General features: G+C 40.2%; 1 protein-coding gene across 1 annotated transcript in view; it reads left to right on the forward strand.

Annotated features, from left to right (window-relative positions):
* The window catches only part of SEMA3A (semaphorin 3A), a 353,944-nt gene that overhangs the window by 157,606 nt on the left and 171,918 nt on the right, over window positions 1-24,420 (forward strand). Inside the window, exon 4 of the mRNA XM_077264656.1 lies at window positions 23,024-23,143. Coding sequence (XP_077120771.1) covers window positions 23,024-23,143 — 120 coding nt within the window. The remainder of the gene's footprint in view (window positions 1-23,023; window positions 23,144-24,420) is intronic.

Below are 24,420 nucleotides of genomic sequence, written 5' to 3' on the forward strand. Positions count from 1 at the left end.
TTGCTGAAAGATCATTTTTGTGACTAAAAAGTAAAATGTTAATTTTTTCCTTCCATGTTGCTTCTGCTGCTGTGAAACACCTGAAGGGTTAATAAACTTCTTGAATGTGGTTTTGAGCAGCTTGAGGGGTGCAGTTTTCAGAATGGTGTCACTTTTTGGTATTTTCTGCCATATAGACCCCTCAAAATGACTTCAAATGTGAGGTGGTCCCTAAAAAAAATGGTTTTGTAAATTATGTTGTAAAAATGAGAAATTGCTGTTCAAATTTTAACCCTTATAACTTCCTAAAAAAAAAAAATTTTGTTTCCAAAATTGCGCTGATGTAAAGTAAACATGTGGGAAATGTTATTTATTAACTATTTTGTGTCACATAACTCTCTGGTTTAACAGAATAAAAATTCAAAGTTGGAAAATTGCCAAATTTTCAAAATTTTCGCCAATTTTCCTTTTTTTTCACAAATAAACGCAAGTGATATCGAAGAAATTTTACCACTATCATGAAGTACAATATGTTACAAGAAAACAATCTCAGAATCGCTAAGATCCGTTGAAGCGTTTTGGAGTTATAACTTCATAAAGGGACAGTGGTCAGAATTGTAAAAAATGGCCCGGTCATTAACGTGCAAACCACCCTTGGGGGTGAAGGGGTTAATGTATAGAATATTTTTCCTGCCCCAGTGTAAATGCATTCTACATGTGCTTGCTCATAATCCATCCATAATCTCTTTAAAATTTTCCCTACTGATTATAGAGAAATCCAAATATAACCAATATTATTTTCTTCTGTTATTATCACCTATTAGATATTTCAGACTTCCTTTTTTTGTTTCCCAAGACTGAATGTAGTTCTTACACGTTAGTTACTACAAACAGTACATGCCATTCATTGCAAGACAGCTATTCAACAAAGTAGAACTTCCTAAAGTAAGCTGGAAATCAGATGGTACTTATTAAATAAAATAGTCAAACCACCATAAATATTAACCATTTTTCTCATTTTAATTTCAAAAGAACACAGAAGCTATTATAAGCTCTGATTTTCTACGGCTTCAATGAACTGGCATATAACTATGGCTTGTATTCCAGAATATGTGTGATACAGCTAATTAACAATCTGTAGCAAAGGCATGATAGAAATATATAAAATATAAATTAAACTATATAAACACAAATATAGCAAAATTATGACATTATCTGAATTTTCTGTAACTTCGGTTTTCTGACATGCTCTCACTTGTCTCTAACACCTTACTGCACTGCCGTTGTCTCCGAAATCATTTGGGTGAAGAAGTACTTTCCTTTCAGAAATATTACAAAACATTCACTGTAAATTATCACTGATCGTAAAATCATATCTCTGTATAAGGCTTTGTTTCCCAAACTTTAGTCCTCATGGCCCCAACAGATCATGTTTTCAGGATTTCCTTAGTATTGCACAGGTGAGAGAGCTTGTCGAAATGTCTGATGCCTTGATAATGTAGGTAAATCACATGTGCAATACTAAGGAAATCCTGAAAATATGACCTACTGGGAGCCTTGAGGACTGGAGTTTGGGAAACACCGGTATAAAGCAATGTATCCTGCTTTATTTATACATATGTAATTCTATACTGTGCCCTCAATCTCACAGTATCCTTCACTTTACTCCATCTGCATTTTGAATATTTCTAGTTTATTTTTAAGAACATGCACTTAGAGTTACTGACATTGCAGCAATCCATGTAAAACAAGTTGACCTCTATATCTTTGCTCAGACTTCAGTGTAACATGATGATTTTATAACTAGATGGCAAAAACCTGCAACACGAACGCAGTTTTCAGAAAGAAATTGCTCAATGGGGAATTTCCTGACTGAGAAGTCAATGAGTAAAAACCATGGCTGATGGGTTCACAAACTGTAGTAGAAATATAATAATATATTTGGGATTATTTATCTACATGTAATTATTACAAGCAGGATAATGAAGGTGGTGGAGTTTTGTTAAACTCTCCTGAATATATTAGCACCATATAAAGTCTCAAAGCTGCTTAGGATGGAGAGGGGCAGATTAGCTAATGTATTTGCACCTTAATTTCAGTTTAGTACATTGTAGCATATGGCATGTAAGCCAAAAAATCACTTTTCTGAATCATGTGCTCATGTGAATGTGTCTGATTGGAACTCAAGTGCAACTTATTTATCAAGGTATTCCTTCATTTTTCTAACTCAAAAATGTTGGAAAATGTCCAATTGCGTATATGCTACTGGAAGGCTCCAGGCATATGCACAAAAAGTATCAAGAGGTCCCCATTTAACTTTTGTCAGAGTGGTACACATTGATACATCTTTTTTTTCTATCTAGAGACATCTCCTAAAAATATATACAGTGTGTTTACAATGATTTTTTAAACTTAGTTTATGCCACTAGATGTATATACAGTAGCATCTACTGGAGACATCTGTGAGATGAATACGTGGGAAATTCTCCCAATGTAAATATATGTACAACAACTGCAAATTCATCATGAGGATGTGCATACTCTTGTAGTCTGCAATACTACAGTTCATTAATGCATAAGCATTGATAAATCATCCGAGTGTGTACTGTTTAGGTGTTTAGGGTTTATTTACGTAGCTTTACTTCATCCACAAGTGGTTTTTCTGCTTGTTCTTTCCCATTATCAGGCACATCATTTGTTTTTAAAAAAAATTCCCACAGGATACATTGATGAGTATAATGTACTTAAAAACTAAATGCATTTGCAGCTATATAAACCATGATATTAAAATGAGTCTGTTGCCCCCAAAACTGAATTTAAACTAAGCAGATTGTTAGGTGTCGAGTCCCCGCCTCTGCACAAGGGGAATCTCAAACCATCTCCGCTGCGGTCTCCCATTCTTCTCCAGCCGCAGTGGAGTCTGCTCAGCAGAGACATCGGTCCAGGCATCTTGCTCAGTCTCACTCTGTGCATAGAGTTACTGCTGCTTTTCCAGCTTCTGCCATTAAAGCCAATGCTGGGCAGCGGCGAGCAGACGCTTTTGGGACTAAGTCCTGCTTTTCCCCTTCTGAGCATGCCCAGGGCAAGATCTCCCATTGGAGATTGAAGGTCACATGCTCAGATACTGCAGCTGATCCAATTGGTCCTCCAGGAAGGTCCTGAAGGTGCTGAACTTCTGTGGCAGCTTTCCATTGGTCCTTTTTGGAAGGTCCTGTACGTGCTGCAGCTATATAAGCTTCGCATGACCGCACGGCCATGCGCTAGTGTACATTTGTATACGTGTGTGTGTTGATGAGTGCAAGTCATTCTTTAATATCCCCTCCCTTGTGTATGACTGCTTGCGAAAGGTGGATGATTGCTGTCTAGCGCCCGACTAGCTGTCAACATAAAGACACACGATACAGCATCTACTGCTGTAGGCGCCAGTGCGGCGCCGTGTGCTTATAGAGCGATTCCTATCCCAAGTCTGGGTGGTTAGTGGCACCAGCCAAAGCGGCACAGCACGCACTCTTGTGCTTTAAGTTATTCTGTTACTTTGACACCCCAGTTGCGGTGTCGAGCACAAGTGGTCTGTAAGTACTCTAATCCAGTGTCTTGGAATAGAGTCCTGAGACTCCTTGGTGCGGTACCGCGGCCCTGTGACGCAACAGGGTTTGCTTCCTTCACACAGGGTGAAGTTAACCCGTGTGTGTATCCATATTGTACCGCCATATAGTCCGTCATTACTCAGCAGCAGGTTCCATCTCTGCACAGTGGACCCCGGGCTGCGAACGCACCTTATACCATCTCTCTTATAATTTGGTGCGTTCCACTAGCCCTAACACAGATAGTCAAATACGGGACTTGCCCTCTACAAATTATTCATTTAATCTAGTTTTTAGAGATGAGCTGATTGATCATGAGTTTCATGAAGTTCCCAGTTTCATGTGAATTCGACCACTTCAATATTAAATTTGCAGCTCACAAAAATAATTTGCCCTATGCCATTTCCTACATTGGTGAAGCATTAGAGAGCAGGCTAATGTCTCTTTGTGTGGCAAAGCAAACTTCACTATAATGCCCTAAACCAAAAAGCACCAACACCAGCTTTTTTGTCCAAAATAGCAAATAATACGTTATTAAAGATAATAGAATAAAAACAGATAAACGGGGAATATGGGGAAGCATGCAACAGTGCAGCACAAACCGTGCCCACTAAGAGCCGTGGACGGCATATCTCTATAATATAAATGAACAATGCATAGATGGAATAGGCATATTACAGCATAGACAGATATATAGCCACTGTTGGCTTTATTCAGATGCCATAAGGATATAGGGCATTTACCATAAATACATAGGGGGCATTTGGTAATATAACATACAAACTGACGCCCCCTGAGGAAGGTTTACATAACCGAAACGCGCGTCGGGGTCAGCGGTGTACGGCGTGGTGACGGGCACATATACCTGGGTATGTTTTTTACGTCAGTTTGTATGTTATATTACCAAATGCCCCCTATGTATTTATGGTAAATGCCCTATATCCTTATGGCATCTGAATAAAGCCAACAGTGGCTATATATCTGTCTATGCTGTAATATGCCTATTCCATCTATGCATTGTTCATTTATATTATAGAGATATGCCGTCCACGGCTCTTAGTGGGCACGGTTTGTGCTGCACTGTTGCATGCTTCCCCATATTCCCCGTTTATCTGTTTTTATTCTATTATCTTTAATAAAGTATTATTTGCTATTTTGGACAAAAAAGCTGGTGTTGGTGCTTTTTGGTTTATTGTAATGTTGCAGCTTGTCCTGCTTACGTCCATACTAGTTGTGGGGAATATTATTTTGCTATTTTGTTCCATGGTGGGACTTTATATTTAGTCATCTTTTCCCCACATGTTTAGGATGTCAATTGTTGTATATTTATTATAATGCCCTGCAGCCATGACATCTAGGGGATTACCATTTCTTTTACAGAAGTGGTCAGTACCAAAGCAATCACAGACCAGCAGTTCCCAGCAGAGCACATCTCTCTCTTATGTAGAGTATAAGCCCTTATTTTCATCGAGGTCCGATCTCGTGCAAATTCTTATGGTCAGTCAGGTCCTCTCTCTTCTGTAAAGTGTAAGCCCTTATGGTCAAAAAGGTCCTCTCTCTTCTGTAGAGTGTAAATTTGTATAGTCAGCAGGGTCCTCTCTTTCTTTCTTCAATATGATGCAAGCTCTTATGGTCAGCGGGGTCCTTTCTCTCCTCTCCCCAACTTATATTTTCTAAGCAACTATAAGCTTTTTAGTAGTGAGGTTTGTGATTTATTTGCCACATGAATAAACTTTTAGGACAATTTGGCAAAGCTGCAAAATTAGAATTGAAAAAGATCCACCCAGCTCTGCAATGTTTCCATGGTTTTGCTATCCAGAAGAAGATCTTTATTCAATATATATAAATTAGTGTGCTCAGTGAACCAATGCACCTCCTTAATTGCCGTGCCGCACCATTTTCCTCTCGTTTGATCTATAATGCTGACTTGCCAAGGGCACTTCAATAAAATCTGTACAACTGTCCTCTGCACAAGTACCTTCTCATTGACTAGGGGGTTTTTGCTTAAATCTAGAGCAAATTTAGCTCAATTAACATTCAGAGAAGCTGTCAACTACTTTTTCATTGATGACCTATCCAACACCCAGCACCGCCCATTGGCCAGAAATACTCACTTACGAAGTTGGCTATCTTCTGATAGTGGCTGCTGCAGTGTACTACACATCCACCTCCTATTGATTAGAGTAGGAGGCAGATGTGCAGTACCAAGCCTCTGCAAGTGAGTGCTTACGGCAGATTCCGACACCAATAACAGCTGATTGGTGGGTGTGCCGGGTTTTAGACCACCGACCGATCAGACATTGATGACCTATCCTTGAATAGGTCATTAATGAAAAAGTAGTGGACAACCTCATGAAATATTAATTTAAACATCTAGCTTAAAAAAGGAGACAATAAAATGCAAAGGCAAGCAAATGAGCTTGCAGGCTATCATGGGCCATGAAGTCTTTCAGGTAAGTAAGATAACCATGCCCATCCAATGCAGAGTTCAATATAAACTTATCACTGTCACCAACAAGGCGTTCCACAGTTCATCACCCCCATGCATCTCCTCCGTCATCTCAGTCTACCACCCTACTGTTGCTCTCCATTTTGCTAATGACTTAAAACTAAAATCCTCAATAATCCAAACCTCATATTTCCTTCTCCAAAACTTCTTAATTGAGAATTCTTTGGAATGCACTACACAAGACAATTCAATTTACTCCCAATACCCACAGTTTTTAAGCATGGCCTAAAAACGCATTTCATTAGACTGGCCTATCGCCACACTTCACTTATCCAGCTATCCACATTTGGCCCATACAAAATTTTCTTTAAAATAATGACACTCGTAGCAACTGTGCACACCCCCCATGCACTTAATAACCCTCTGTGTCTGTAGTGTTCACATACTGGCTGGTGAGCAGTTAAAGGGACTCTGTCACCTGAATTTGGAGGGAACAATTTTCAGTCATATGGGCGGGGTATTCGGGTGTTTGATTCACCGTTTCCTTAAATGCTAGCTGCATGCTGGCTGCAATATTGGATTGAAGTTCATTCTTTGTCCTCCGTAGTACATGCCTGCACAAGGCAATCTTGCCTTACGCAGGCATGTACTATGGAGGACAGAGAATGAACTTCAATCCAATATTGCAGCCAGCATGCAGCCAGCGGGTAAGGTAAGGGTGAATCAAACACCCGAAAACCCCGCCCATATGACTGAAAATTGTTCCCTCCAAATTCAGGTGACAGAGTCCCTTTAAACCCTTTTTGACACTGGACGTAATAGTTCGCCCACATCGGAATCCCTCCCTTTGATGTGGGCTCCGGTGCTGAGTCCACATCTTTCCCAGCACATGACAACTGTTTTGAACAGCAGACATGTGCCTCTAACAGCCACGGGTGGAATTGTGATCCACCTGCTGCTGTTAACCTGTTAAATGCTGCTGTCAATCTCTGACAGCAGGATTTAAGTCGTGCTTCTGGGAAACACCCTAGGAATCTGGCCCATCTGTGACTGTGGGTCACCGATTGGGGGTCACCGATGGGTTGGCATGATGATCAAAGGTCTCCAACAGACCTCTATGGTTGTCACTGCCGGATTGCCCGGTGGTCGGCGCTCATAGCAAGTGAGCATTTCCGCTACATACCAGTGATCTGATCATCGCCTGTACGTAGCAGAGCCGATCAGACAACTGCAGCTTTTAGTCTCCCATGGAAACTATTGAAGCATGCAAAAAGTTAAAAAAAAGTTTTTGAAAATATGAAAGTTCAAATAACTCCCCTTTCGCCCCATTCAAAATAAAAATAAAACAAGCATACACATATTTGGTATTGCCGCTTTCAGAATTGCCCGTTCTACCAATATAAAAAAGATTTAACCCAATCGGTAAACTGCATAATGGAAAAAAATTCAAAATGACAGAAATACGTTTTCTGGATCGCTGCTACATTGCAAAAAAATACAATAACAAGCAGTCTAAAGATGGTATCTACATCAAATTGGTATCCATAAAAACATTTGCTCAGTGCTCAAAAAATAATCTCTCACCCAGCCCCAAACCATGAAAAATGGAGACTCTACCAGTCTCAGAAAATGGCGCCATTTTTTTAAACTAAAGTTTGGGTTTTTTTTCACCACTTAAATAAAAAAAAACCTAGACATGTTTGGTGTCTATGAACTCGTAATGACCTGTAGAATCATAATGGTAGGTCAGTTTTAGCATGCAGTGAGCATGGTAAAAAGAAAAACTGTGGAATTGCACTTTTTTGCAATTTCACTGTACTTGGAATTTCTTTCCCATTTTCCAGTACACGATATGTAAAACCAATGGTGTCTTTCAAAAGTACAACTTTTTCCGCAAAAAACAAACCCTCACATGGCCATTTTGACAAAGAAATTATAAAGTTACGGCTCTGGGAAGAGGGGGAGCAAAAAATGAAAATGGAAAAACAAAAATACATGAAGGGGTTAATGCAGCATTATGTGCATTAGTTAGTGTATTATGGCTGGACCATACAATATAAGCACATTTTACAACTTACCTTTTGTGTTTCCACTATTTCCTCATAGATGGTAAGCTTGCGAGCAGCGCCCTCTCTCCTTTTTATATCCGAGTTATGCTTATAATAATAATAATAATAATAATTTTTAATTATATAGCGCCAACATATTCCGCAGCGCTTTACAACTTATAGAGGGGACTTGTACAGACAATAGACATTACAGTATAACAGAAATCACAGTTCAAAACAGATACCAGGAGGAATGAGGGCCCTGCTCGCAAGCTTACAAACTATGAGGAAAAGGAGAAACACGAGAGGTGGCTGGTAACAATTGCTTTAGTTATTTGGACCAGCCATAGTGTAAGGCTCGGGTGTTCATGTAAAGCTGCATGAACCAGTTAACTGCCTAAGTATGTAGCAGTACAGACACAGAGTGCTATTAACTGCATAAAGTGTATGAGAACATGATGCGAGGAACCAGATTATGTTTTTTTCTTTTTTTTTTTTTTTATTAATAGGCCACACAGGGATAGTTAGTTTAATGTGTTGAGGCGGTAGGCCAGTCTGAACAAATGAGTTTTTAGGGCACGCTTAAAACTGTGGGGATTGGGGATTGATCGTATTAACCTAGGTAGTGCATTCCAAAGAATCGGCGCAGCACGTGTAAACTCTTGGAGATGGGAGTGGGAGGTTCTAATTATTGAGGATGCTAACCTGAGGTCATTAGTGGAGCGGAGGGCACGGGTAGGGTGGTAGACTGAGACCAGAGAGGAAATGTAGGGTGGTGCTGAGCCATGGAGTGCTTTGTGGATGAGGGTAGTAGTTTTGTACTGGATTCTGGAGTGGATAGGTAGCCAGTGTAATGACTGGCACAAGGTAGAGGCATCGGTGTAACGGTTGGTGAGGAATATGATCCTGGCAGCAGCATTCAGGACAGATTGGAGGGGGGAGAGTTTGGTAAGAGGGAGGCCGATTAGTAGAGAGTTACAATAGTCCAGACGAGAATGAATAAGTGAGACAGTAAGAGTTTTTGCAGAGTCGAATGTAAGAAAAGGGCGAATTCTAGAAATGTTTTTGAGATGCAGATAAGAAGAGCGAGCCAGTGATAGGATGTGGGGGGTGAATGAAAGCTCGGAATCAAGGATGACCCCAAGGCAGTGGGCATGTTGCTTTGGAGTAATGGTGTAACCGCACACGAAGATGGCAAGGTCAGGCAAAGGTAGGTTAGTAGAGGGAGAGAACATGAGGAGTTCAGTTTTTGACAGGTTCAGTTTCAGATAGAGGGAGGACATGATGTTAGAGACAGCGGTAAGACAATCACTGGTGTTTTCTAAAAAGGTCGGCATGATAACAGGAGCAGAAGAGTATAATTGGGTGTCGTCAGCATAGAGATGGTACTGGAAACCAAATCTACTGATTATTTGACCAATAGGGGCGGCGTACAAAGAGAAGAGAAGGGGGCCTAGGACTGATCCTTGAGGAACCCCAACAGTAAGGGGAAGGTGAGAGGAGGAGGAACCAGCAAAACATACAGTGAAGGATCGGTCAGAGAGATAGGAGGAGAACCAAGAGAGAACAGTGTCCTTGAGGCCGAAGGAGCAGAGCATAGTGAGGAGGAGCTGATGATCCACAGTATCGAATGCTGCGGAGAGATCCAAGAGAATTAGCATGGAGTAGTGAACATTAGATTTAGCTTTTAATAGGTCATTAGAGACTTTAGTGAGGGCAGTTTCAGTAGAGTGGAAAGAGCGGAAACCAGATTGAAGAGGGTCAAGAAGAGAGTTATCTGAGAGATAGCGGGTAAGACGGGAGTGGACCAGGCATTCGAGGAGTTTAGAGATGAAGGGAAGATTAGAGACAGGTGTATAATTAACGGCACAATTTTGGTCGAGGGAGGGTTTTTTAAGTAATGGATGTATGATGGCATGCTTAAATGAGGAGGGAAAAATACCGGAAGTGAGGGAAAGGTTGAATATTTTTGTTAGGTGAGAGGTGACAGCCGGGGAAAGAGACTGGAGGAGATGTGACGGAATGGGGTCACTGGTGCAAGTGGTCGGGCGAGAAGATGCAAGGAGCTTGCTTACTTCTTCTGTAACTGGTTCAAAGTCAGAGAGTTAACTAGATGCAGTGGGGGAGGGAGGACAGTGCATGGTATGAAGAGATTGGGAGATGATTTCCTGTCGAATGTGGGCAATTTTTTCTTTGAAGAAATTGGCCAGATCGTCAGCGCGGAGATCTGTGGTTGGGGCCTGCTCTCTTGGGTTGAGTAGGAACTGGAAAGTGTCAAAGAGACGTTTAGGGTTATTTGACAGTGAGGTGTTGAGGGTGTTGAAATAGGTTTGTTTGGAGAGGTGAAGGGCAGAGTTGTATGTTTTTAGCATGAACTTATAATGGATGAAATCTTCGGGTAGATTAGATTTTCTCCACAGACGTTCGGCGCACCTGGAGCACAGCTGCAGGAAACGTGTTTGCAGCATGTGCCATGGTTGTTACCATCTGTGCCGAGTTGTTCTATGTATAGGAGGTGCAGATTTATCCAGGGCACTTTGCAGGGTTTCATTGTAATGCTTCAGAGCAGAATCAAGACATGAGATGGAGAAGATTGGGGCCAATGAGGACTGCAAGTTCTTCATAAGTTTCTGGGTGTTAATGGCCTGTATGTTCCCTATAAGTGTGGAAAGTGGGGGTGACCTGAGTGGGATGGCAGTTCTTGATAGAGAATGAAAGAAGGTTGTGGTCAGAGAGCGGGAGAGGGGAGTTTGTGAACTCGTCCACTGAGCAAAGCCGGGAGAAGACCAAGTCAAGGGAGTTTCCATCTTCATGCTTTGGAGAATTAGTATGCTGCGAGAGGCCGAAAGAGGAGGTTAGAGATAAAAGGTGAGAAGCAGATGGGGAGAGGGGGGAAGCAATGGGAATGTTAAAATCACCCATGATAAGGGTGGGGGTGCTTATTCTGTAATGTCTGTACAAGTCCCCTCTAAAATTGTAAAGTGATGCAGAACATGTTGGTGCTAATATAATAACAATAATAATATTTATTTTTAAACTTTACAGCATTTGGGAACATACTCGGTAAAATAAATGAGTCACACAAATGTCTGCAACAAATCTTCCTTGTATGAATGTAGGACTTTTTTTTAGTTATGTATAGCAGAAATTCACAGTATTTAAGTGATTAACCCTTAACGTTACCATGCAATTTTGCAATGTAGAAGTCTTATAAAGTTGGGTGTTAATCCCTTCAATTGTTATCCTGACCATATTGTTCTTCATTACTCTTCCCTCACTTTAATGTATATTTTGGCAATCAAAATTAATTTTAATACTAAGTAAAATATTAGCACAAAAATTTAAAACCCTTTTTATTTTATTTTTTATTATTGATTGAAAATGTTTAATAGTTAAAAGTAACACGCAGATGGAAATTATGAATTTGTAATGACATAAGTTATTTTGTCAATTACAGTAAATGGTAACTAACTACGTAAGAAAAAGAATACAACATTTTTGTAGAAATGCATTGTATGAATTCACTCTTATTCTAAATAAATCAATATAAAAGTCATATGTACTGTAACAATAATTTCTCAAAAGTATTCATCTCAACCCACAAAAAAGCCCCCAACAGCTATGTACTGCATTAAAATTAAAAACTTGTGGTTTATTCTTTGCTGCTTTGAGACAGAACTGAAAAATTCCTGTGGCCCTAAATTCACAATTTTACAGGAATATTGCAGTCATAATCAAATATTCACTATCCATTGGAGAGGTGATAACTTGTAGATCCTCGATGTCTGACTGCTGTGACACTTCCCAATCACCAGAATCAACAGGTTGAGCAAGCATGATACAGCTCCACTGATCGATGGAGGTTAGGGTTGAGCGACCTTAACTTTTATAGGATCGGGTCGGGTTTCACGAAACCCGACTTTCTCAAAAGTCGGGTCGAGTGAAATCGGCCGATCCTATAAAAAAGTCGTGGTCGGCCGAAACCCGAAACCCAATGCACTGCAATGGGATACTATGGTTCCCAGGGTCTGAAGGAGAGGAAACTCTCCTTCAGGCCCTGGGATCCATATTTAAGTGTAAAATAAAGAATTAAAATAAAAAATATTGATATACTCACCTGTCCGGCGGCCCCTGCAACTTACCGAGGGAACCGGCAGCCTGCTTTGGTTAAAATGAGCGCGTCCAGGGCCTTCCGTGATGTCACGGCTTTGTGATTGGTCACGACGGCCCATGTGACCGCCACGCGACCAATCACAAGCCGCGGACGTCATTCTCAGGTCCTAAATTCCTAGAATTCTAAATTCTAGGAATTTAGGACCTGAGAATGACGTCCGTGGCTTGTGATTGGTCGCGTGGCGGTCACATGGGCCGTCGCGACCAATCACAAAGCCGTCATGTCATCTTAAGGTCCTTCACGCGCTGATTCTTAGGAAGGAAGGCTGCCGGAAAGAAGCAGGGCACGTCCGAGGGTGAGTATATTCCTATTAGGTATATACTCACCCTCGGCTTCTTTCCAGCAGCCTTCCTTCCTAAGAATCAGCGCGTGAAGGACCTTAAGATGACATCACGGCTTTGTGATTGGTCGCGACAGCCCATGTGACCGCCACGCAACCAATCACAAGCCATGACGTCACCGCAGGCCATTCACGCGCTGATTCTTAGGAAGGAAGGCTGCCGGTTAGTACCAGGGCGCGTCAGAGGGTGAGTATATCAATATTTTTTATTTTGATTCTTTATTTTACACTTAAATATGGATTCCGATGCCGATTCCCGATATTGCAAACATATCGGAACTCGGTATCGGAATTCCGATCCCAGATTCAGAAGATCGCCGACCTCATGGCCGACCCCACACAGGGATCGGGTCGGGTTTCATGAAACCCGACTTTGCCAAAAGTCGGCGACTTCTGAAAATGGCCGACCCGTTTCGCTCAACCCTAATGGAGGTGACAGGTGTTGGTCCTCCAAGGATCTAATATTGAAGGTTCATTTCAAGGATAGGTTTCTAAGTAGTAGGCAATCTCTTTAAAGGGTTAAAGAAATAGCTACAGAATGTTTAGCAATTTGACAGAACAGTAAAATTTACAGACTTGGTCACAGGCTTTTTTTATTTGATGGTGGAAATTCTTCTTAAGCTATAATACCTTTTCTTTGCTTTGAACACATCATGTTAACAGTCGCTTGCGATCCCTTTTAGCATTGTGCAGATGAGATCTGAGATAGAGAATGTCTTTACTACAGATAGTTTTCATTACTGACATATGCAATTTGCTTAGATTTTATTTTAATTTTTTCCACCTTTTTTCTAGCCAAAAAGGAAGCAAATATAGAGTTTCTTCAGAGAAAATAATGCATGGGATCTATCTAAACATTCCTACATTTTGTTTGAATTTCTCTGTGTGTGGCAGATGTTTGACAGATGGATAGACTTTATTTTTGTAACTGTCCATGCAAAGTCTGCCAGAAATAGCCGAATCATTGTTCTCTGTATATAAGGCTGGATTCACCAACGCTTTGTTGTTTAATACATTTATGGATGTCTCTTATAGTGATTTTATTTGTTACTAATCTGATTTGAAGAAGGCTACTTATAATACCCAGCAGTGTTTATAATGGAAAACAAAAAAAGGAAAAAAAATGTTAACTTAAATCGTTCATACTATACATATAACTATACACCTTATGAGAATGATGTTATATTATACATTTGTCCTCAATAAAATTAAAATTATTTTACAGCTTTATAGCTTTTTCCTTTTTAAAAATCTGTCCAACTACAGGCTTCATAAAAGTGATTTATTTTACTCACTTTTATAGCGTCATTAATTCCACAGCGCTTTACAGACATCTGTGTCCTCATTGAGGCTCAAAATCTCAATACACAATTAGTATGTTTTTGACATGTGTGATGAAATTGGAGTACCCGGTGTAAAACCAAGTAAATATGATGAGAAAATAGAATCTCCTAGCTGATGTCCTTGGGGGGGAATTTGAACCCAGGATTCTAGAGCTGCAAAGCAACAGTGCTAACCACTGAGCCACCTTGCTGCCTTACAATCTCTTAATCACACAGTCTGATTGGTCTTTTCCCATTTTAATTAGTCTTAGGGTACCGTCACACATTGAAATTTTCATCGCTGCGACGGCACGATTCGTGACGTCGCAGCGTCGTATAATCATCGCTCCAGCGTCGTAGACTGCGGTCACACGTTGCAATCACGGCGCTGGAGCGATGCCGAAGTCCCCGGGTAACCAGGGTAAACATCGGTGCAGCCGTACAGTGAGCAGAGCGCAGCACCGCTGTGATCTGCTCTCACTTTCCGGCCGGCACTCAGAGCAGGAAGCAGACGGCAAGGGACCTGAAGGACACCGACGGGTGAGTATGTACGGTTTGTTTTTTTACGTTTACGCTTGTAACCAGGGTAAACATCGGGTTACTAAGCGCGGCCCTGCGCTTAGTTACCCGATGTTTACCCTGGTTACAAGCGAAGACATCGCTGGATCGCTGTCACACACAACGTTCCAGCGATGTCAGCGGGTGATCAAGCGACGAAAGAAAGTTCCAAACGATCTGCTACGACGTACGATTCTCAGCAGGGTGTCTGATCGCAGTAGCGTGTCAGACACAGCGATATCGTAACGATATCGCTAGAACGTCATGAATCGTAACATCGTAGCGATGGAAATTTCAATGTGTGACGGTACCCTTAGAATTCATACACGTCTGTGTTTCACAGATATGCTCTATCAATGTTTTTTCATGGTTACAACATGTATCGATTACAGTCTGTGCTTTAAGTTCACATGTTTAACGGATCATGTGTCTGTGAAAAACTCAGAAACATGTCCGTTTTTCCATTAGCACTGATAAAAAGAGCTAATACAGGTATATGGGTCCATGAAAAACATATACAGCCCACAGATGCTCCATGTGCTGCACCCATTTAACATTGCAAAGGATAGGAGAAGTTTTGTAATTTATTTATTTATCCACCTGTGAAAAACACTGATGACACACTGATACAAAAAAATGATGAATGAGGCTTTACTGTTATAGGCACAATAATGAAAAAGTATTTTTTTTTCTGTAGCAGCAATGCATCTTCAGAAACTAGAAATGAGGATCAGGCAAGATTTCAATACACCTGTTCACACGTTTTTTTCCCCAACAAAATCGATTTGCAAAGAAGTGATTCTCTGCAAATTGAATGTCCCTTATGTTCTGAGGCTTTCCATACCCCAGAGGATGATAAACATAACATGCAAAAATAAAAGAAATTGTCACACTCACCCTCTACTCATCTTTACAGTCCCAGTGTTACCCCCACCCATCCGGTCTTCACTGCATCTTCTGGTCTTTTGCCACTCGTGTTGGAATCTTTGGTCCTCTTGCACTGTGCTGAACTTCTGTGTGTCATAGCTGATAGTAGGGTTCTGTGCAGGTCAGCAGGAGGTCAATGGCGTAATTAGCTCACCCCATGTGCTGTGATCTTCTTGCCATCATGATTACCAGAAGTTTCAACATAGTGCCAGAGGCCTGGAAATTCCATCTCGGGTGATGCGATTCCAAAAGATGCAGCGAGGACCATAGGGGCCTAAGAAGGGAGTGGTGAGGTGATAACCATTTTTTTTTAAACTTTTTGATGGCCCATTATGATTAAGAAAAATAGTGCCAGTGTGCTGAGTTCATGAAGAAGGAAATTAGAATCATCGCTGGAGCATAGTTCTGACATGAAAGCTGAAAGATGCCCAAATTCATTGAGACAATTGAGCGCCTCTTGAATTTGGTGCATCATACTCTAGCATGCTCTGTGCAAAATGCCATTCTTGATAAATTGGAATATATTACTTCAGCATTATTCCTTTTTTTAAGACTCTGAGACAGCCATAGACATTAAATTACTCTTTTTGCAACCCTTGGATATCCCAATATCTCAGACTTTGAATAAAGCATCAATGCACATTATCAACTGCTGCTCTAGTCAAACAGGAAACAAATAGCATGTTTTCCTTGCAATAATTTAAAGCCAGAATATTCATAAATCAAATAATTACATTGTAAGCATAAATCTTCAGCAGGCCATGGATTTGGGTTTATTAGTTTTACAATATTTATTGATTTAGTAAGAATGATGTTAGACTTGTGTTCTGCCACATCAGTAAACTGCATGGTATCTAAAAAGAGTTTATTTAAAGGTTCATCCAATTTAATTTAGTCTAAAGAGAAAGTTTAAACAATCCAGCTGACATATTGATAAGAATATGCAGGACGTGTGCTTTAAATAATGAATTGGCTAAATATACATTCCAGTGTAGCCGGGTTATATTTCTGTTTACTGAACAGACCAACTTGTAGTCTTTGCTCTCATTGTTTATTTAAAGCATAGAAAGACCTGAGTGTAAAATATTAATGTATTTGTACATGTTTCTCACAGTACCACTGTGCCAGATTGTCGTAGCACATTTCTTGGATGTTACAGTAAAGTAAGCATTTTCTATCATTTTACTTTATTCTTAAAAATCTTAATCACCTGTGATTTGGCATCTGAGAAGTTAAAGGGAACCTGTCACCCCCAAAATCAATGGTGAGGTAAGCTCACCATCATCAGGGGCTTATCTACAGCATTCTGTAATGCTGTAGATAAGCTGCCGATGTTACCTGAAAGAGGAGAAAAAGAGGTTAGATTATACTCACCCAGGGGCGGTCCCGCGCCGATGGGCGTCTCAGGTCCAGTACAGCGCCTCCCATCTTCATTCCATGATGTCCTCTTCTGGTCTTCATGCCGCGGCTCCGGCGCAGGCATACTTTGTCTGCCCTGTTGAGGGCAGAGCAAAGTACTGCAGTGCGCAGGCACCCGGGCCTCTCTGACCTTTCCCGGCACCTGAGCACTGCAGTACTTTGCTCTGCTCTCAACAGGGCAGACAAAGTACGCCTGCACCAGAGCCACAGCGTGAAGACCAGAAGAGGACGTCATGGAATGAAGATAGGAGGTGCCGGAGCAGACCTGAGACACCCATTTGACCGGACCGCAGCGGGACCGCCCCTGGGTGAGTATAATCTAACCTCTTTTTCTCCTCTTTCAGGTAACATCGGTGGCTTATCTACAGAATTACAGAATGCTGTAGATAAGCCCATGATGATGGTGAGCTTACCTCACCATCGATTTTGGGGGTGACAGGTTCCCTTTAAATATACTGTATCTATACCGAATATTAGTATGACTCGTAGGTTAGTATCCAATTCATACCGCAAGTTATGGTGTAGTATTAGCTATAGTAAACCTCCCAGAGAATTATATTATCTATTATCCCATTAAAGTGGTTATCCTGGCAAAAATAAATCATTTCAAGGGTTTGAAAAATTGAAAGATAAAGAATTAATTGATATTGACCTATGGTCACCCACTTGGATCCAGCGTAGGCTGCTCTGTGGTCCGTACTAACACAGCAACAGTACCTATGCAGCCCGTGATTAACTTCATCTGTCAAGTGACTTCAGCAAAGTGTTATTGGTTGGTTTTTAGCTCTGCTCAAATCACCTGACCACAAAAGTTAATCACAGGCCACATTGGTTCTTCTGTTGCTGGAACAGTGACTTCTCTTCCAGAGTAAGGATAGACCATGGAGATGCCAGTAGATGATCATCACTTTGACATTTTTTACAGCTTCAAGCCCGTGGAAATGTTTTGTTTCATGGTGTTTTCTCAAGATCAATCTTTAAGAGTGTAGCCCTCCACTGCTTCATAGCTTTCTGCTTGCCAAAGGGCATGTGTCCATGAAAATGAACAATTTGAGATAGCAGCATGGTTGATCTTCTCATCCAATCTACAATCTCTTTAAGGCTTGCAGTTTTTCTTCTTCAGCATTGAAGAAGTACAGTCGCACTGAACCTGGCCAAATTTAATGGTCCCGGAAGCTTCAGAGCAGGGTTTGTTGGCTCCACGGCAAAGAGCTTTCAAGTGCTGCACCCTTTCCCTATGAGATCACTTTGACGCTAAACATGACAAACCTCTCTGTGACTATCCAGTCTGTGTTTAGCTTTAATCTTTACATTCAATACCACTACAGTCAACTATTTGCTGATGGATTATGGCATTTCCTTCATCCATCACCTTCAGTTCTTGGTTTAGTAGCTCCATTTCTGGATCTTCACCTGACATAGGAGAGCATGTCCTGAGTAAGCACATAATCAAAGTTACAAGGGCTGGCTGACTGCTCATTTTCATCTCTTAAATTGTATTTACACCAGCTGCCATTTAGTCTACATTCCCATGATCATCTTTTGGTGAGTTTTGAGCTTGCAGACTTTCTGCAGTATTTCTGCACCTGTTAAGTTACTTGTGTTTTTTTCTACATGTGCTTTTTATCATGTTTATTTTTTGGTATGTCATGTTTTAACAAAGCTGCTTTGTTTTTGATGCTTCCTGATATTTCACTTTGACAAAACTTTATTGATATAGTCATGTGTGGATTACATGCATTTGTGTTTCTACTTCAGAAACGAACTGAAAACGCATGCATGTTTTTTACCTGCTGGTTTTCCGCATCTAATTCAAGTTTATGGCGGAAATCTGCACATGAAACTCAGCATATGTTGTGCTTGTTAATAATGTGGCTATGTTCTTAAAAACAATCACAGAGCTAAAAGGCATTATATTAAAAGCAAAGAAGGATACAAACAAGTATAAGGAAATCTATAAGGCTAGGTTCCCATTGCGTTAATGGGTGAGCGCTAACGGACAGGGTTGCACAGCGAAATTAACGCCGTGCACCACATCCGTTAGCGCTCCCATTGCCAGCAATGTTTAAGCGCATTGCTAGCGCGTGTCATTTTCGGCACGCGATAGCAATGTGCCATTCTTTTGTAGCGCGCCTTGGACGCTGCTTGCAGCGTCCGCAGCGCGCCCGAGGTCCGTTCCCCGCTCTCGCAGATCGGGGATCTGCGCTAGCAGGGACATTTAACGCGACCCCTTAAAAGACATTGCGTTAGCGCAATCCGCTAGCGCTTAGCGCTAAACGGATTGCCCTAACGCAATCTGAACCTAGCCTAATATATTAATTTTCACAATTAAAATCCATTATCTTCATTTACTGGACATCGCTGGGTTTTGTCACTATATTTGGTAGATAAAAGACAATAGAAATCATAAGATGTTTTAACCATATTTGTTGATGCTTAATGCTCAAGCAAAGAAATGGTCTTTGTGTCTGTTTGTTCTTTATTTTCCCTGAATTGGTGCCATATTTTAGATATACTCTGCCCTTTGTTTCCACTGAATTGCTGAAGATGTGAGAATCTTGACGTGTGAAGGATTCTTCCTATGAGGCAATGTCTTTTTAGGCCCAGCGCCAACAATAAGGAGAGAGGTGTACTGTGGTTATGAAACATATACATACACATAACACCTTTGGAACTGTTCTTTCTCAGGGTCGGTTGTTTGCACACAGCTGTGAAAAGCAGTCGGATTAACAAAATAGTAGACCTGTGCTTCTTTCTAAGTGCAGCAGACTTTAGCACAGCAAAGCAAAATCTGGGCTGTGGGTCATAATTACATCATGAATCATATAGCGCAGGGTAAATGCAGATGTGATAATTTGATACAAATGCATAATAAAGGTTTTTCATTGCTGTTTAACTGGAATTTACCACTAGTAGATGGCGAAAAAATGTATAAACTCTGTTAAATATAGGGATTTGGTAGAAATTAACCATTTGATGCAAAGATCAATACACTTTTTGTTTTGTTTAATATTGTCAAGATGAAATCACACATATCCATACGTCCAGGTTGTGAAGGACTTCCCAATGTCAGCAACGTGCAATCGCCACCAGGTGTTTAGCAAATCTGACAGTTGACGGGCTCTCATTGCAGTTTAAACCTCAAAATTCTGTGATCAATATCAATTGCAGCATTTAGAAGGCAGGAAGAGGGTGGGGGGCTATAGTATGCCATGGTGACCTGACATCGTCATGGCGACATCCGGGTCATCAGGGCTAGCTGCAAGTTAGATCATGTGCAGTGCATGGTCTAACTAGTTGGCGTTAGTGCACTGCTGACAGTTAACCCCAATTGTATAAAATTCTGTGACACACGTGTGGTGTTAATATGATCACTGCATCCTTAGATGAATTCATTGAGAGGTGTAATTTTTAAAAAGGAGTCACTTGTAGGGAGGTTCTGTTGTTTTGGCACCTTAGGGGTTCTCCCAGTGGGTAATGGCACCCGCAAACCTTAACAGAAAAATCTGCACTATAGTATGGCACTCCTTCACTTATGAGTTTTGCACTGTGCCTCAAAAGTAGTTCTCAATCATATATAGGGTATTGAAACTATCAGGAAAAATTGCACAGTAACCTGAGGTCCATTTTTTTCCTATTAAAAATTGTGGCTAAAACAACATTTTAGCAGTAAAAATGTAATTACTCTTTCTTCACCACCCAATGGTATAAATTTCTGTGAGGCACATGTGATGTCAACATGCTCACTGTGACTCAAGATGAATTTATTGAGAGGTGTAGTTTGTAAAATTGCATCACTTATGGTGGCTTTCTGCTGTTCTGGTGAGCTTCTGCTGTTCTGGCAGCAAACCATTCTAGCAAAATCTGAACTCTAAAATTGTGCTTATTCCCTTCTGAGATTTTCACGGTGCCTTAAAAATTATTTTGACCACATATGGGGTATCTGTGTATTCATGAGAAATTGCAGAACAAATTGTATCGTCCAACACTTGTTACCCCTGTAAAAATTAAAAATGTGGGGTAAAAACATGTTTGAGGAATTTTTTTCATTTTCACAGTTCAACTTTATAAACTTCTGTGAAGCACCTGTGTCTTTGAAGTCCTCAATACACACCTCTAGATACATTCCTTGAGGGGTCTTGTTTCCAAAATGGTGTCAGTTGTGGAGGATTTCCACTTTTTAGGTACATCAGGGCTCTCCAAACCCAACATGGCATCTTCTAAAGATTCCAACTAATTTTTGTTTCAAAAAGTCAAATTAACCTCATTACGTGCCTAATCAGTAGTTTCCCCCCACATATTGGGTATCTGCATACTGAGGAGAAACTGCTCACCAAATTTTGGGAACATTTTCTCCTGTTACCCTTATGAAAATAAAAAAACCTTTGGTCTAAAATAAAAATTTTGTGGAAAAAAGTTAAATGTTTGTTTTTTCCTTCCATATTGCTTATTTTCCTGTGAAGCGCTTGAAGGGTTCATAAACTTCTTGAATGTGGTTTTGAGCAGCTTGAGGGGTGTAGTTTTTAGAATGGTGTCACTTTTGGGTATTTTCTGTCATATAGGCCACTCAAAGTCACTTCAAATGTGATGTAGTCCCTTAAAAAATGGTTTTCTAAATTTTGTTAGAACAAAGGAGAAATCGCTGGTCAACTTTTAACGCTTCTAATTTCCTAACAAAAAAAAGTTTCACAAATTGTGCTGGTGTAAAGTCGACTTGTGGGAAATGCTGTTTTTTAACTATTTTGTGTAACATAACATAATTTTCAAATTAGTCATATCTAACAAATTTTGCAACTGTCATGAAGTACAATATGTAACGAAAATACATTAGTGGGGTTCGTGAAGCATTCCAGAATTACCACAGAATTTTAAAATTTGGACTGTTCATGAAGGTGAAAACAGTCTTGTGGGGTGAAGGGCGAAATGGACTATGTCTATATTGGGAATTCACCATGGACTATGACATATTAGCAGAAGAGTAGAAGAAATCTCAAAATCAGGGCTTTTTAGGGACTTGGCTTGAACAGCCATTCTGTGCTGACAAAGTACAGATGCTGAGTAGTGATGAGCGAGTGTACTTGTTGCTCGGGTTTTCCCGAGCATGCTCGGGTGGTCTCCAAGTATTTGTAACTGCTCGGAGATTTAGTTTAAAGTTTTTGTTGACGCAGCTGCATGATTTATGGCTGCTAGCCAGCCTGAGTACATATGGGAGTTGCCTGGTTGCTATGGAATACCCACTTGTATTCAAGCTGTCTATCAGCTGTAAATCATGCAGCTGAGGCAACGAAAACTAAATCTCCGAGCACTTACAAATACTTGGAGATCACCCGAGCATGCTTGGAAAACCCGAGTAACGAGTATACTCGCTCATCACTAATGCTGAGTGCTATATGGCGAGGCCAATCATTGAAAAACTCCTTCCCACCTGCTTGTTTTCCCTCTGTCTCCACCCTTCTCTGGCTCTATGAAGTCAAAGCTGCCAATCAAAGAATGGGTGGGAGATAGAGGGAAAACAAGCATTATTATTGACGTATTGAAGATTTTGAAGCAGACACTGCATCTTACTTAAGGCTTGGAAAATTTTGATAAAATTATGTATATTTTTTAAAATTATCCATATAAATGGTGCTGGATTTTAATGCTGATTTTTCACACAGAAAATCTGCGCCAAATCTGAATTTACCCATAGAACAATATATAGGAAGCTTGTATGTTTGTCACTGCATTTGATTGAGTTACATTCTAGTGCTTCAGTTTGCATCCACACTCCAAAAACTAGGATACAGAAGAACCTTGGTAAACCTTGAAACACAAAATAGTTTGTGCATTTTTCTTTAATTTAATATCGCTTTCTTGTTTTATGTAATGCTAATTGGTAGATACATAGATGTAAATTTATGTGGAGATATACATAATACATATTCGCATACATTAATACATCCATGTGAAATGTCCGAGTGCTGTCTGATTTTGGACTGGACAGCACTCAGGTCTATAGAGTGTCACAGATCCATTCATACATGCATGAAAATCATGGATCTGTGAAAGTCAGAGCCTGGCCTATTCTGATTCGATGTTGAGAATAGGACATACTCAAATGTTTAATTTTTAGCATTATTATTATTATTACTTGTACTATTATTTTTACAATTGTTTTGTTATATATTATTAAGTCCATAAGAAAACACTAAAAACTAACATTATCTTCTATTTATTTCCACAGAGAGAATGTGCAAATTTCATTAAAGTTCTTAAATCTTATAACCACACTCACTTGTATGCCTGTGGAACTGGAGCCTTTCACCCTGTCTGTACCTATATTGATATTGGCCACTATCCTGAGGTAATATTATAAAGTTTGTTTTTACAATATGTCAAGCTGATGTTACTGAATGTGTTAGACCATTAGCTAAGTGTGTCATCGCCGTTGCTGTGTCCACTCTTGGTTCCAGCTGCCATCATCTTATTCAAGCATAAGGAATGATGTATGAACTGATATAATTACATAAACTGAGCCACTCCTGTACAAGTATACATTTTATACATTCATAGCATATTTATGGAAACCATGAAAGCGATTATTCAGTCATGTGGCATTAAACATTATGGTATTTCACCAAGAATGTGAAATGTCCATGATTTAGTTTATTTATTCTTTTCAAAATACTTTTATTGTCTCTTTTTTGGGGTCTGATTTACTGAAATGTGATGTTGATTCAATATGAATTAAAAAATGAGTGTATATATATTTATATATAAAACTATTTAATTGCATGGGTGGTTTTCAGGAGGCCTGGTGCCTCCCTCTTGTCATCACGTTACTTATCCATGAGCACACACCAGTTTTGAAAATCTTTGACTACATTCAGTAAAGTCCATACATGTTGCAATTAATCCTGTAGAAAAAAAGGTCAACTGGCAATTATTCAGAGCTGGATTAAGAGCAGAAAGCAGCCCTGGCATAAAATAAACCATACCAACTGACTGTGGAGAACATGGAACACATTACTACTTCAGCCTAACTTTCCACAAAGGGTTTGATCATTCTCTCATCAGCTTGTAATTCTGTCTGTCCATTGGCAGGAGCTCAAACTTTAAGTAGGAGAGGGAACTGCACAATGTATAGTGTGGTTGTGACTCCATGCTTCTATATTTTATTAAAAGCAGGAATGAGATATGGCCTGAGACCGTGAAGCCTATTTAACAACTGTTTGGCAGCTCAGCCCAGATGAGATAAAAGACTCTAAAGCACAGTACTTCTGGTAAATACATGTACTGGGTGTACTGGCCAAGAAGGGATGTAAAGAAGGCAGAGTTACAAGAGAATGATGTGGACAGAGTGATTTCTGAACATTGACATGTGCCGTTTCATTATTTTTGCATTGAGATCTTTTTATAATGTGAAAATAAACTATGGCATAAAAAATATCCAAATTCTAGACAGAAAGGAGAGAGGCAATTTGCGAGAATACCCTGCCCTAATGTTCTGAGTCATAATGAAGTTCAAAACAAGTGAATCACGTTCAAGTGGCAAATAGCTTTGTAAAATATACAACGTGTGATTCAGTTCACAGTGATTAAATTGGATCTGTGAATCAGATAATCTAAAGATTGTGAATA

The sequence above is a fragment of the Ranitomeya variabilis genome, chromosome 5 (assembly GCF_051348905.1).
Source record: "Ranitomeya variabilis isolate aRanVar5 chromosome 5, aRanVar5.hap1, whole genome shotgun sequence".
In the NCBI taxonomy this organism is placed as follows: Eukaryota; Metazoa; Chordata; class Amphibia; order Anura; family Dendrobatidae; genus Ranitomeya; species Ranitomeya variabilis.